We start from the raw sequence: 13,980 nt of genomic DNA, 5'->3' as shown, positions 1-13,980 counted from the left end.
GCCCCTTTGCACTTATGAAGTGGACATTTGTGGTGCTTGCTTTCATTCAGTGTTTATATTTTTGATGTCTTTCATTGTATCAGGAATATGTTCAGCTACAAGAAACAAAAATCTATACTGGATTAAGCAAATTGGGGTTTGTTTTTCTCATATACAAGAACTCTACAGGGTAGACTGTCCAAAGCGAGTATTACTGTTCCTATAGTTAGGGACCCAGGCACTTCCTTTCTGTTCTGCCATCTTTTCGTACGCTGGTGTTTATCTTTATAATTGTCGCTTCAGGATCATAGGTGGCTGTGTATCTAGTTAGGAGAAAAGTTAAAGAGACAAGAGCTAGTCAGCCAAGACTCTTCCCTTTTAAATTAGGAAAGTAAAAACTTTTCCAGACATCCCAGTTGGAAGATGTCTTTACATCTCTTTGGTCAGAACTAAGTCAAATGATGATTTCTAGACAAATCACTATCCAAGGGAATGAAAATTATTTAGATCAAACAATTTATTCCTTGAGGCTGCGATAGTATCTTCCTCTCTCAGAAATGGGCTTTGTTACCAGGAAGGGAAAGGTCTCTATGGAATCTGCCACATCTATACTGTCAGGTATCAAAAATTAACCTAAAAATAAACTTTTAAAACTTAGAGTATTTATGGATTTTTGAAAAGCAAACTAAAATATATGTTAGATGTCATCTATTGCGGTTTGTTTCCTGTCTAATATCTATGTTTATAAGAAACCTTTTCTGTGTTGATATGATTGTGTAAAATATCCCATTGTTAGCAACTTGACAAAAATTCCAACTGACAGTGCCTGTAAAATATTTCAAAAGTTTGGCTAACTTATCTTAATTGATTTTACTTGGTAGGTTTTTCTCTTTTTTATTTTTAACTTTAATTTTAATTTTTTTGTAGAGACACAGTCTCACCATGTTGGCTAAGCTGGTCTTGCGCTCCAAGCCTCAAGCAGTCCTCCCGCCTTGACCTCCTAAAGTGGTAGGATAACAATTGTGAGCCACTGCACCCAGCCTCGTTTTGGTTATTTTATGCTTTTTTTTTTTTTTTTTATGGAGAATTTTAAAAACAGACATATAATTAATAGTACTAATCCCGTGTACTGATTATCTAGCACCAACAATAGCCAACCTTTGGCCAGTCCCACCTCATCCACCAATACCGCCCTTCCATATTATTTCAGTTATTTATTTAAATTTATTTAGCACCAACAACAGCCAACCTTTGGCCAGTCCCACCTCATCCACCAATACTGCCCTTCCATATTATTTCAGTTATTTATTTAAATTGATTTAGCACCAACAACAGCCAACCTTTGGCCAGTCCCACCTCATCCACTAATACCGCCCTTCCATATTATTTCAGTTATTTATTTAAATTGATTTATTAATATACAAGACAGGGTCTCACTATGTGGCCCAGGCTGCTCTTAAACTCCCAGGCTCAAGTGGTCCTCCTGTCTCAGCCTCCCAAAATATGGGAATTATAGGCATGAACCACCTCGCCTGGCCTCCTTGAATATTATTGCAAGGCAGAGAGCAGATACCATTTAATCTGGAAATATTTTATTTAAGGATCTTTTGTTAATAACCACATCATTATCACATTAAAAAAATAACACTACATGATATCAAGGAGTTATTTACAATTTTCTTGGGTGTGATAATGGTGTTTATATTTTTCTTTTTAAAAAAATCCTTCTCTGACAGATACATAAGTTTATGGTATCTGAGACTTGGTTTATAATTCTCCTGTTTAGAAAAAACTTTAAGTGGTAAGAGATGAAATAATAGCACTGAGTTGGCCAGGCATGGTGGCTCACACTTGTAATCCCAGCCCTTTGGGAGGCCAAGGCAGGTGGATTACCTGAGGTCAGGAGTTCGAGACCAGCCTGGCCAACACCGTGAACCGCTGTCTCTACTAAAAATACAAAAAATTAGCTGGGTGTGGTGGTGGGTGCCTGTAATCCCAGCTACTCAGGAGGCTGAGGCAGGAGAATCGCTTCAACCCAGGAGGCAGAGGTTGCAGTGAGCCGAGATTGCGCCATTGTACTCCAGTCTGGGTGACAGAGTGGGACGCCGTCTCAAAAAAAAAAAAAAAAAAAAAAAAAGGAAGTGGTAGTAGTGAGTGTCTGGTTATTTCTTTTTTGGAGTTGCCAGCAACCACTGATTAATAATACCTCAAGTGGTGAGTTCATTAAAGCTTGCAAAATGGTGATTTTCTCTCTTCCTCCTTTGTTTGCTAGAGTACTTTTTTGGGGTTTTTTTTGTTGTTTTGTTTTTTGAGATGGAGTTTCGCTCTTGTTGCCCAGGCTGGAGTACAATGGCGCGATCTCGGCTCACTGCAACCTCTGCCTCCCAGGTTCAAGTGATTTTCCTGCCTCAGCCTTCTGAGTAGCTGGGATTACAGGCGTGCGCCACCATGCCTGGCTAATTTTGTATTTTTTGTAGAGACAGAGTTTCTTCATGTTGGTCAGGCTGGTCTCGAACTCCCGACATCAGGTGATCCGCCTGCCTCGGCCTCCCAAAGTGCTGGGATTACAGGCGTGAGTCACCGCACCCAGCTGTTTGCTAGAGTACTTCTATGAAGAAAAGCTTCTCACCGAGTATTTGCTTACGTAGAGGTATGGGAAAGGTAGGATAAATGCTGGATTCTTTAAAGTTATTCCTTTTGATGCTCAGATTGTCCCATCTTTGGCCAATGGGAGCCTCTTCAAGTTGGCCTCAAGTCTTTTTTTTTTTTTTTTTTTGGAAACAGTCTTGCTCTGTCACACGGTCTGGAGTGCAATGGTGCGATCTTGGCCTACTGCAACCTCTGCCTCCCGGGTTCAAGCCTCCCTGCCTCAGCCTCCTGAGTAGCTGGGATTACAGGCGCCCGCTACCACACCCGGTTAATTTTTTGTATTTTTAGTAAAGTTTCACCATATTGGCCATGCTGGTCTCGAACTCCTGACCTCAGGGTGATCTGCCCACCTCAGCCTCCGAAAGTGCTGGAATTACAAGTGTGAGCCACTGCGCCTGGCCAGCCTCAAGTCTTTTTGACACACCTTACTAGTCTTTGATAATTTCCTTGCTGTCTAATAACTACTGTAGAGATTGTATATTTCCATGTTATTCCAAGGAGCTCTGGGTTTTTTTTAATTGGAAAAAAGTGGACACCATACTTTGGGTACTAGGAATGCTCATTGATAGAAAACGATCTTTGTTTCTAGGCCTTTCCAGTATTAACAGCTAGCAAATATAGGAGAGTGTGTATTTCCTCCCTGGGAAAAAAAAAAAAAATTGGCCAGATGTGGCCAATGTGGTGGCTCATACCTAATCCCAATACTTTGGGAGGCTGAGGCAGGAGGATCACTTGAGCCCTAGAGTTTGAGATCAGCCTGGGCAACATAGACCACATCTCTAAAAAAAAACTTTGAAAATTAGCCAGGCACAGTGGCTCAGGCCTGTAGTCCCAGCTACTCGGGGAGCTGATGGGGGTGGATGGCTTGAGCCCGGGGGATCAAAGCTGCAGGGAGCCTGGATCACACCACTGTACTCCTGCCTGGGCAACAGAGCAAGACCCTGTCTCAAAAGAAAATAAAATATAAGGCCGGTCGGAGTGGCTCACGCCTGTAATCCCAGCATTTTGGGAGACCAAGGCAGGTGGATCATTTGAGGTCAGGAGTTCGAGACCAGCCTGGCCAACACGGTGAAACCCCGTTTCTACTACAAATGCAAAAATTAGCCAGGCGTGGTGGCAGGTGCCTGTAATCCCAGCTACTTGGGAGGCTGAAGCAGGAGAATTGCTTGAATCTGGGAGGCGGAGGTTGCAGTGAGCTGAGATCACGCCACTGCACTCCAGCCTGGGCAACAGAGTGAGACTCCATCTCCAAAATAATAATAATAATAAATAAAATTAAATAAAATAAAAAATAAATTCATCATGAGTTCACACCAATATTTTCCATTCAAATTCAGGACTGCAGAGGGTCTGGGGTTTGTGTGTTTTAATCAGTTTCATTAAGATACAATTTACATACAATAAATTTACCTCTTTTAAATGTACAAATTAATGAGTATTGACAAATGTATAACCATCTCTACAAAGGCAATGTAGAAAATTTGCATCACCCCATAAAGTCCTCCTGTGCTTTTTTTGAGACTGCCTCAGTAGTAACCACTTCTAAATTTAGCAGAGAACTGCACACCTGGATTGTATTTTGACAGAACTTCCTTCCAACCCAATTGCTTTTAATAATTTTTTAATGATAAATTTTTACCAAAAATTTTATAGAATTTATTTACAAAATTTCATAAGTTATATTTCACTTACTGGTGTGGTATTATGCTAAGGAAACAGGTCTGGAGTCATGAAATCCTTAGGTGTCTAATTTTTCTAACCTCTAAGTTTCTGTGCTACTGCAGATCTCAGTTACTGTCTCTGGTGGTGGGTGTGTGCTGTGGAAGAGTCAGAGATAAGGCACTAGTCCGTTTCCTTCCAGGACAGTTAAGGAGAAAGAAAGAAATGAGCTCCAGGCATCACAAATCCACTGTTGATCATTCCTCTGATCAGGTCTCCCCTTTAAATCCTTGAGAAGAAGCAACACTGAGAAAAGACAACTTCTTTAGGTCATGATTCGCCATCCCTGAGAGTAGAAGAGGCAGAAAGCCAAAAGGTCGACCACACATGTTTGCAACTCCTCATCCCAGCAAGATTTCTGTGCTGCCCTGGTGTTACCCTGCAGATGCCACCTTTTCCCAGTTTTCTACTGGTTTATTGGTCTTTCTCTTAATGATTTGTAAAAGCTCATAATATTATGAAACTTCATACAGTATCTGAGACCTGGGCTCAAAATACAGTCATGCATCGCTTAACGGTGGAGGTCACTGTTTGAACATCATAGCGTGTACTCACACAAACTTAGATGGCATAGTCTGCTACATGCCTAGGGTGTATGGGATAGTCTGTTCCTCCTAGGGATAAACCTGTACAGCATGCAACTGAACACTAGGCAATTGTAGCACAATGGTAAATATTTGTGTATCTAAATGTGTCTAAACATAGAAAAGATACAGTAAAAACATGGTATTATAGTTTTATGGGACCCCTGTTTTTTTTTTTTTTTTTTTTTTTTTTTGAGACGGAGTCTCGCTGTGTCACCCAGGCTGGAGTGCAGTGGCGCGATCTCGGCTCACTGCAAGCTCCGCCTCCCGGGTTTACGCCATTCTCCTGCCTCAGCCTCCGAGTAGCTGGGACTACAGGCGCCCGCCACCACGCCCGGCTAGTTTTTTGTATTTTTAGTAGAGACAGGGTTTCACCATGTTAGCCAGGATGGTCTCGATCTCCTGACTTCGTGATCCACCCGCCTCGGCCTCCCAAAGTACTGGGATTACAGGCTTGAGCCACCGCGCCCGGCCAGGACCCCTGTTTTATATTTGGTCCATGAATGACTGAAATGTTATTATGCAACACATCATGGTGTTTTCTCCCTATTCTTTTTTTTTTTTTTTTTTTTTTTTTTTTTTTTGAGATGGAGTCTTGCTCTGTCGCCCAGGATGGAATGCAGTGGCACTATCTTGCCGCACCGCAACCTCCACCTCCCAGGTTCAAGCAATTCTTATGCTTCAGTCTCCCCAGTAGCAGGGACTACAGGTGTGCACCACCACACCCAGCTAATTTTTGTATTTTTAGTAGAGACAGGATTTCACCGTGTTGGCCAGACTGGTCTCAAACTCCCGACCTCAGGTGATCACCTGCCTTGTGGGATTACAGATGGAAGCCACTGCGGCCGGTCCCTAGTTATTCTTTGGATTTAGTTTATGATTTCTAAATGTAATTTTTAAATGTCTCATCTAATTAAATGTTTTATCTAATTAAACAATCTTTTATGTCTTCTGGGTTGTGAGTCATACCCATAAAAGTCTTCCCCACCTCAAGATTATTTTTAAATCCCCCGCATATTCTTCTAGCACTTCTGTGACCACATCTATCTGAATTAATTTTGTTGTAAAGAATGAGGTAGGGGACCAACTTTTTTAATATGGTTCTCAAGTTTTTACAATATATTGAATAATCCATCTTTTCCCCATTGATTTAAGATGCCATATTTATCCTATACTAAGTTACTGTATATATTTAGAACTATATCTGGACTTTTTGTTCCATTGTTCTACTTGTTCAATTATGTACCAATACCTCATATACCAATACTATGCTTTTTTTTTTTTTTTTTTTGACACAGGGTCTTGCTCTGTCACCCCAGCTGGACTGCAGTGGTGCAGTCCCAGCTCACTGCAGCCTCTGCTTCCTAGGCTCAAGTGATCCTCATACCTCAGCCTTCTCGACTTGTGATTGGCATCTGAGTTGGGGGGCAGTCTTGTAGGACTGAGCCCTTAACCTATGGGGTCTGATAGTACTCCTGATAATGTCGGGATTGAATTATTGGTGTCCAGAGAGTTGGAGAATTGGTTTTCGGTGTGGATAAAAACCCACACATTTGGTGTCAGAAGTGCGAATGGAGAAAGCTTGCCTTTAAAATGTTAAATATTATTTCAAGGCTATGATATTTTATTTCTTTTGTCAGAACTCTCTTGGAGTCAAGATTCTGCCACCTGGCTGGGTGCAGTGGCTCACACCTGTAATCCCAGCACTTTGGGAGGCCAAGGTGAGTGGATCACTTGAGGTCAAGATTTCAAGACCAGTCTGGCCAACATGGTGAAAGCTCATCTCTATCAAAAACACAAAAATTAGCCGGGTGTGGTGGTGCATGCCTGTAATCCCAGCTATTCAGGAGGCTGAGGTAGGGGAATCGCTTGAACCTGGGAGGCAGAGGTTGCAGTAAGCCGAGATCACGCCACTGCACTCTCCAACCTGGGCGACAGAGCGAGACTCTGTCTCAAAAAAAAAAAAAAGATTCTACCACCTGGCCAGGGCCTGTGTGTGCCAACATGCGTTCTTGTGCCTACCTGGATGTCCCCTGGCCTCACACAATCATGAATCCTGCCCACAGGCCTGAACACTCACACAATCTACCTCCTTGTCCATAACCATTGCCCATGCCCAGCCCTCCTCTGCATGCATTTTTCAGATGCAGTCACGTACTGCCTAGCAACGTTTCAGTCAACCACGAACCAGGTATGTGACAGTGGCCCCTAAAATCATACCATATTTTTACTGCAGCTTTTCTATGTTTAGATACAAAAATACCATTGTGCTGCAATTGCCTCCAGTATTCAGTACAGTAACATGGCTTCAGGTGTGTAGACTAGAAGCAATAGGTTACCGTACAGCCAGGTGTGGAGTAGTGGATACCATCTGGGTTTGTGTAAATACACTGGTGTGCACACAGTGGAATTGCCTAATGACACGCATTTGTCAGAACCTATCTCTGTCATTAAGCAACGCATGATGGTGCTTCCTTCTGCCTGTTTGGGTGATTTCTCCCACTTTCCTCCCATTGGCTTTGCCACTTGACAAAGGGGCATCTTCAGGGAGCATGTGTGGGCCCCAGGTCCCTGCATCCTTGCTGATCTTGATAATTCTGATCTGATGACTTTTCTGATCCGATAAGCCCTCAATATCCAGTTGTCCATCCTGGAATGTTAACAAGGTAGTGGTTGGAAGTGTGGGCTTGGCCCGGCGTGGTGGCTCATACCTGTAATCTCAACACTTTGGGAGGCTGAGATGGGAGGATTACTTGAGCCCAGTAGCTTAAGCCTGGGCTTAAGGCTGAAGTGGGAGGATTGCTTGAGCCCAGCCTGGCCAACGTGGCAAAACCCCGTCTCTAAAAAAATACAAAAATTAGCCAGGCGTAGTGGCATGCATCTGTGGCCCCAGGTACCCAGGAGGCTGAGGTGGGAGAATTACTTGAGCCAGGAAGATCAAGACTGCAGTGAGCTGTGATCCCATCATTGTACTGCAGCCTGAGCAAGAGAGTGAGCCCCTGTCTCCAAAAAAAAAAAAAAAAAAAAAAAGAAGAAGAAGAAGAAAAGAAGTGTGGGCTCTGGTGTCACTCAGATCTGAGTTCCTTTCCTGTTTCCAACAGGTGTTAGCTGAATGAACTTGTGAGTCAGTTTCTTTTTGTATGAAAAGAGGGAAATAAGAGTACCTGCCCCAGGCCAGGCACGGTGGCTCACACCTGTAATCCCAGCACTTTGGTAGGCTGAGGCAGGTGGATCTCCTGAGATCAGGAGTTTGAGACCAGCCTGGCCAACATGGTGAAACCCCATCTCTACTAAAAATACAAAATTAGCCAGGTGTGGTGTCATGTCCCAGCTGCTCAGGAGGCTGAGGCAAGAGAATCACTTGAACTCGGGAGGCAGAGGTTGCAGTGAGCCAAGATCGCGCCATTTCACTCCAGCCTGGGGAACAAGAGCAAAACTCCATCTCAAAAAAAAAAAGAAAAAGAAAAAAAGTACCTGCCCCAAAGAGGTATTGTGGGACTATATGAGGACAGGCACATAAAGCACTTAGTAATAGTACCTGGAACATGCTATAAGCTCAATACATATATTATTGTTGTCATTTTTAATTAATTAATGTATTTATTTACCTACTGAGACAGGGCCTCACTCTCTTGCCTAGGCTGGAGTGCAGTGGTACACTGTAGCCTTGACCTCCCAGGCTCAAGCAGTCCTCCCAGCTCAGCCTCCTGAGTAGCTGGGCCTACAGACATGCTAATTTTAGTGGCAGTGATGCCTGGCTAATTTTTGTATTGTTTGTAGAGACAGGATTTTACCACATTGCCCAGGCTAGTCTTGAATTCCTGGGCTCAAGCAATCCTTCTGCCTTGGCCTCCCAGGGTATTGGGATTATAGGCGTGAGCCACCACACCCAGCTCTATTGTTGCCATTGTTGTAGTTGTTGTGATAGAGGAAATGTTGGGAGGTGGTGTATCAGCCACCTCTGTGTCCTGCATCATATCCCTGGGCCTTCCCTCTGACCCAGCTACATCTGAGGGTCTACTCACTTTGCACTGATAGCTTCTTGCTTCAACTGCATAATACACATGTTCACTTTCTGTCCTGGGGTGTTTGCAGTGCCTGGGGTGAGACACTGAGGGAAGCCTGCTTGGAATACCCACATGCTAGTCTAGAAGTGGGGGAGGTGTCACTTCCTGGGATGATCCTCAACCAATGAGGGCTGGACACCAATGGATAAATACCTCTCACTATCAATCCTCAAGTGGACAATACTGAGAAGAGGCTCTTGGACTCTTCAGAAGATTCCAGTGGACTTACATCCAGCTGCCCACCACAGTGCCCAACTCAGCAAAACACCCTGTACTGGCTTTTCCTGTGGCGCACTGGGCTTGCTTCCTAGGGCCACCTCCTACGTAAATGATTTTCACAAAAGGCCTTATTTCAGGCTCTGCTTTCAGGTCTAGTCCAGGATAAAAGACAGGACCAGAAGGCCCTAGAAAGCAGCCTCAGGGAACAAATGAACCCCTAGGAATGGATGGCAACAAGGACTCCCTTGCTGGTGATAGGTAGGCAGTGAGAACCCTTAGCACACCACAGCTCCACAGTTCCTAAAACCTTCCCTTGCCATGTGGAATGAGGTTTAGAAAGAAAAGAGGCAGTGAATGCCAGCATTCCAGCACTTGAAAAGTTTGGGGCAATGCTAATTATGTGGATTGTGAAGCTAGTTGGCTTCTCTTAGCTGCCTTAGAAGCTTTGCAAGGAGAAAATGAGAGGCTACCAGTTCAGGGCAAGCTGTGAAACCCCAAGGATAGGGTTTAAGCCACCCTCATTTATCACAGCCAGCTGGAAGACTGTGCTGAAAGCCAGTTTCAGGATCTGATCAAAATGGTGGGGCAACCAAGGAGGAGATGGAATGAGCACGTCTAGCAGTTCTGTTCTGCTAACTTCTGACACTGACAGGGGCTGGGTAGGCCTTGGGATGTGGACATTTGAGAATATGAAACTCCCAAAGCCCGCAAGCTCTCTTGAGAAGGAGAACAGCCCCTCTTCTTAGAAGACCTCATGGCCGGGCGCGGTGGCTCAAGCCTGTAATCCCAGCACTTTGGGAGGCCGAGGCGGGCGGATCACAAGGTCAGGAGATCGAGACCACAGTGAAACCCCGTCTCTACTAAAAATACAAAAAATTAGCCGGGCGCGGTGGCGGGCGCCTGTAGTCCCAGCTACTCAGGAGGCTGAGGCAGGAGAATGGCAGGAACCCGGGAGGCGGAGCTTGCAGTGAGCGGAGATCGCGCCACTGCACTCCAGCCTGGGCAACAGCGTGAGACTCCGTCTCAAAAAAAAAAAAAAAAAAAAAAAGAAGACCTCACATGAGGCAGGCGCCTCACAATATTTTTTAAATTATTGTGGTAAGTTATACCTAACATAAAATTTACCATTTTAACCAATTTTAGGTGTGTAATTCAATGGGATTAAAAACATTCATTCATATTGACCGGCACAATAGCTCACACCTGTAATCCCAGCACTTTGGAAGGCCGAGGCAGGCAAATCACTTGAGGTCAGCAGTTTGAGACCAGCCTGGCCAACATGGTGAAACCTCATCTCTACTAAAAATACAAAAATTAACTGGGTGTGGTGGTGGTGCCTGTAATCCCAGCTACTCGGGAGGCTGAGGCACAAGAATCACTTGAACCTGGAAGGCAGAGGTTGCAGTGAGCCTAGGTCATACCACTGCACTCCAGCCTGGGCGACAGAGAGAGACTCTGTCTCAAAAAAACAACAAAAACAAAACTCATATTATTGTGCAACCATCACCACTTTCCATCTTTTTTCCAGAACTTTTTTGTCTTCCCAAACTGAAACGCTGTACCCGTTAGCCAGTCACTCCTAATTGTCCCCGGACCCCAGCCCCTGGGAACCACCATTTTATTTGCTTCACTACATTTTGCTTGTCTTCTTTAAGATCCACCCCTGTCTCCCTTATAGCTTAATAACCAGGGTCGGGTCTCAGCGGAGCCTGACGGGGGAAGGGCAGTTCCTGATGCTGAGCCACACAAAGACTGCAGCATCTGCGGGTGCACTCCTCCAGGAGCCAGGGGAGCCTACAGCAGCCTGGGTCTGAGCGTGCTAAGGCGGTGAATGTGGATTTAAGACTACATCAGGAAATGGAGGGCCAGGCAAGGTGGCTCACGCCTGTAATCCCAGCACTTTGGGAGGCCGAGGTGGGCGGATCACTTGAGGTCAGGAGTTGAAGACCAGCCTGGCCAACATGGCGAAACCCTGTCTCTACTAAAAATACAAAAATTAGCCGGGGATGGTGGCACATGCTTGTAATGCCAGCTACTTGAGAGACTGAGGCAGGAGAATCGCTTGAACCTGAGAGGCGGAGGTCGCAGTGAGCCAAGATCGCACCATTGCACTCCAGCCTGGGCGACAGAGTCAGACTCCGTCTCCAAAAAAGAAAAAGGAAATGGAGGTTTAGCGTCATGTCAAGGACACCTGGAACTGGTCCTAAACATGCATGATGGGTCTCCTTGAAGCTTGAATCCCACAGGACTCTACAGCTGAGTGGTTTAATACGAGATCCACAGCAAACCAGAGGCAATACTACATTCTGAGGGAAATAGGGTAGTTGTACTTGTTAAAATGATAGGATTTTTGGATATGCTGGGTTAAATAAAATATATTATTCCAATTCATTTCGCCTGTTTCTCTTCTTTTCTTCTTTTCTTCCTTCCTTCCTTCCTTTCTTTTTTTTTTTTTTTTTTTTTCTTCTTTTCTTTCATTTCTTTTTTTAACACAGGTCTCACTCTGTTGCCCAGGCTGGAGTGCTGTGGTGCAATCTCGGCTCACTGCAACCTCCGCCTCCCAGGTTTGAGCAATTCTTGTGCGTCAGCCTCCTAAGTAGATGGAATTACAAGCACCCACCACTACGCCCAGCTAATTTTTTTGTATTTTTAGTAGAGATGGGGTTTCACCATGATGGCCAAGCTGCTCTTGAACTCCTGACCTCAAGTGATCCACCCACCTCAGCCTCCCAAAGTGCTGGGATTATAGGCGTGAGCCACCATGCCCGGCCATCTTTTCATTTTTTTATTGTGTCTACTAGAAAGAGTGAAAAGTGTGCCCATGTGGCTGACATTATATTTCTATTGGACAGTGGTGACCAGTGGAAAATATCATGGAGATGCCAGACAGGTGTGAGAATACTGAAGAGTCAGAAGGCTCAGAGAAGGATGCATGTTCAGATGAATTTATTCTGGGAGACCCTTTCTTTACTAAAGCATTTCAGGGCCGGGCACATTGGCTCATACTTGTAATTCCAGCACTTTGGGAGGCCGGGGTAGGCGGATCATCAGAGGTCAGGAGTTCGAGACCAGCCTGGCCACTATGGTGAAACCCCATCTCTACTAAAAACACAAAAATTAGCCGGGTGTGGTGGTGGGTGCCTGTAATCCCAGCTACTTGGGAGGCTGAGGCATGAGAATCACTTGAATCAGGAAGGTGGAGATTGAATTGAGCTGAGATCGTGCCACTGAACTCCAGCCTGGGCAACAGAGTGAGAATCCATCTCAAAAAAAAAAAAAAAGAAGAAGAAGAAGAAGAGAGAGAGAGACAAGAGAGAACATAAAAGGCCATGTGAAGACAGAGGCAGAAGTTGAAGTGAGGCAACCACAAGCAATGTCTGGAGCCCCAGAAGCTGGAAGAGGCAAGGAGGCTCCCCACGAGAAATTTTGGATGGAGCACAGCTCTACAGACACCTTGGTTTTGGACTTCTAGCCTCCAGAACTGTGAAATGGTTGCTCTAAGCCACCAATTTGTGGTCATTTGTGGCAGCAGCCCTAGGGGACTAAAACATTCTCCCTCCCCACAACTCAACAACGTGGACTCTCTCCCTGGAACGTGACCAGGAAAGGCAGCACATCAAGGCACACCTTTGGCATTAGTTAAATCGGGAGGGTGAGCTAAATCATGAACATTAATGAACATCTTTTTTTTTTTTTTTGAGATGGAGTCTCATCTTGTCGCCCAGGCTGTAGTGCAGTGGCACGATCTTGGCTCACTGCAACCTCTGCCTCCCAGGCTCAAGTGATTCTCCTGCCTCAACCTCCTGAGTAGCTGGGACTACACACACGCACCACCACACCCGACTAATTTTTTTATTTTTAGTAGAGACCAGGTTTTTGCCATGTTGGCCAGGCTCATCTCGAACTCCTGACCTCAAGTAATCCACCTGCCTCAGCCTCAAGTTTGCTTTTTGTTCATGGAAATCAGCTTCATAAAAACCATCTTACCCTGAGATGTAGTTTGTTTCTGTAAATTTCAGAAGTTGAGTTCGGAATAGACATATCCAGGTTTATAAGAATCACAGGCTTCTGAAATATAAGAGGGAAAATAATTTCCTTAGGATATGTGACAGGCGAGGCTGTTTTTAAAAATCCTATTTCTAGTAGCTGGGTGGCCTGACAGAACCAGGTATTAACTAATTTTTTCCTGGACTGTGTTAAATAATTTATTCTTGAAAATGTTAGCTGGGCATAATGCCTCATGCTTGTAATCCCAACACTTTGGGAGGCTGAAGCAGGAAGATTGGTCAAGCCCAGGAGTTCCAGACCAGCTTGGGCAATATAGCAAGATACCTGTCTCTACCAAAAAAAAAAAAATTAGTCAGACATGATGGTGCACACCTGTAGTCCCACTACTCAGGAGCTTGAGGTGGGTTGATTGCTTCAGCCCAAGAGGTAGAGGGTGCAGTGAGCTGAAATTGTGCCACTGCACTCTGGCCTGGGTGACAGAGTGAGAGTCTCAAAAAAAAAGAAGAAAGGCAGGAAAGAAAGAAAGAAAAGAAAGAAAAAGGAAAGAAAGAAAGAAAGAGAGAGAGAGGAAAGGAAAGGAAAGGACAGGGAAGGGAGGGGAGGGGAGGTAAAAGAAAGACAGGAAGGAAGGAATGAAGGAAGGAAGAAAGGAAGGAAAAAGACAGGAAGGAAGGAAGGAGGGAAGGAAGGAAGGAGGGAAGGAAGGAAGGAGGGAAGGAGGGAGGGAGGGAGGAAAGAAGTGGGGAGGGAAGGAG

General features: G+C 44.8%; 1 protein-coding gene across 8 annotated transcripts in view; it reads right to left on the bottom strand.

Annotated features, from left to right (window-relative positions):
* The window catches only part of LOC105469004 (mast cell immunoglobulin like receptor 1), a 54,879-nt gene that overhangs the window by 21,432 nt on the left and 19,467 nt on the right, over positions 1-13,980 (bottom strand). For 2 of the 8 annotated variants that reach the window (XR_011615949.1, XR_011615948.1), the window contains 3 exons: positions 13,205-13,285; positions 921-979; positions 126-302 (listed from right to left, as the gene is read on the bottom strand). Coding sequence is in view for 2 of the 8 variants with exons in the window: in XM_071083466.1 (XP_070939567.1) it covers positions 13,233-13,285 (53 nt within the window). In the remaining 6 variants the exon portion in view is untranslated. Of the gene's footprint in view, positions 1-125; positions 303-920; positions 980-4,320; positions 4,634-13,204; positions 13,286-13,980 lie in introns of those variants that run through there. The other 6 variants (XR_011615944.1, XR_011615946.1, XR_011615945.1 and 3 more) reach the window with 6 other exon arrangements.

Source organism: Macaca nemestrina, chromosome 17 (genome assembly GCF_043159975.1).
Source record: "Macaca nemestrina isolate mMacNem1 chromosome 17, mMacNem.hap1, whole genome shotgun sequence".
In the NCBI taxonomy this organism is placed as follows: domain Eukaryota; kingdom Metazoa; phylum Chordata; class Mammalia; order Primates; family Cercopithecidae; genus Macaca; species Macaca nemestrina.
This window is presented reverse-complemented; position numbering and strand designations above follow the sequence as displayed.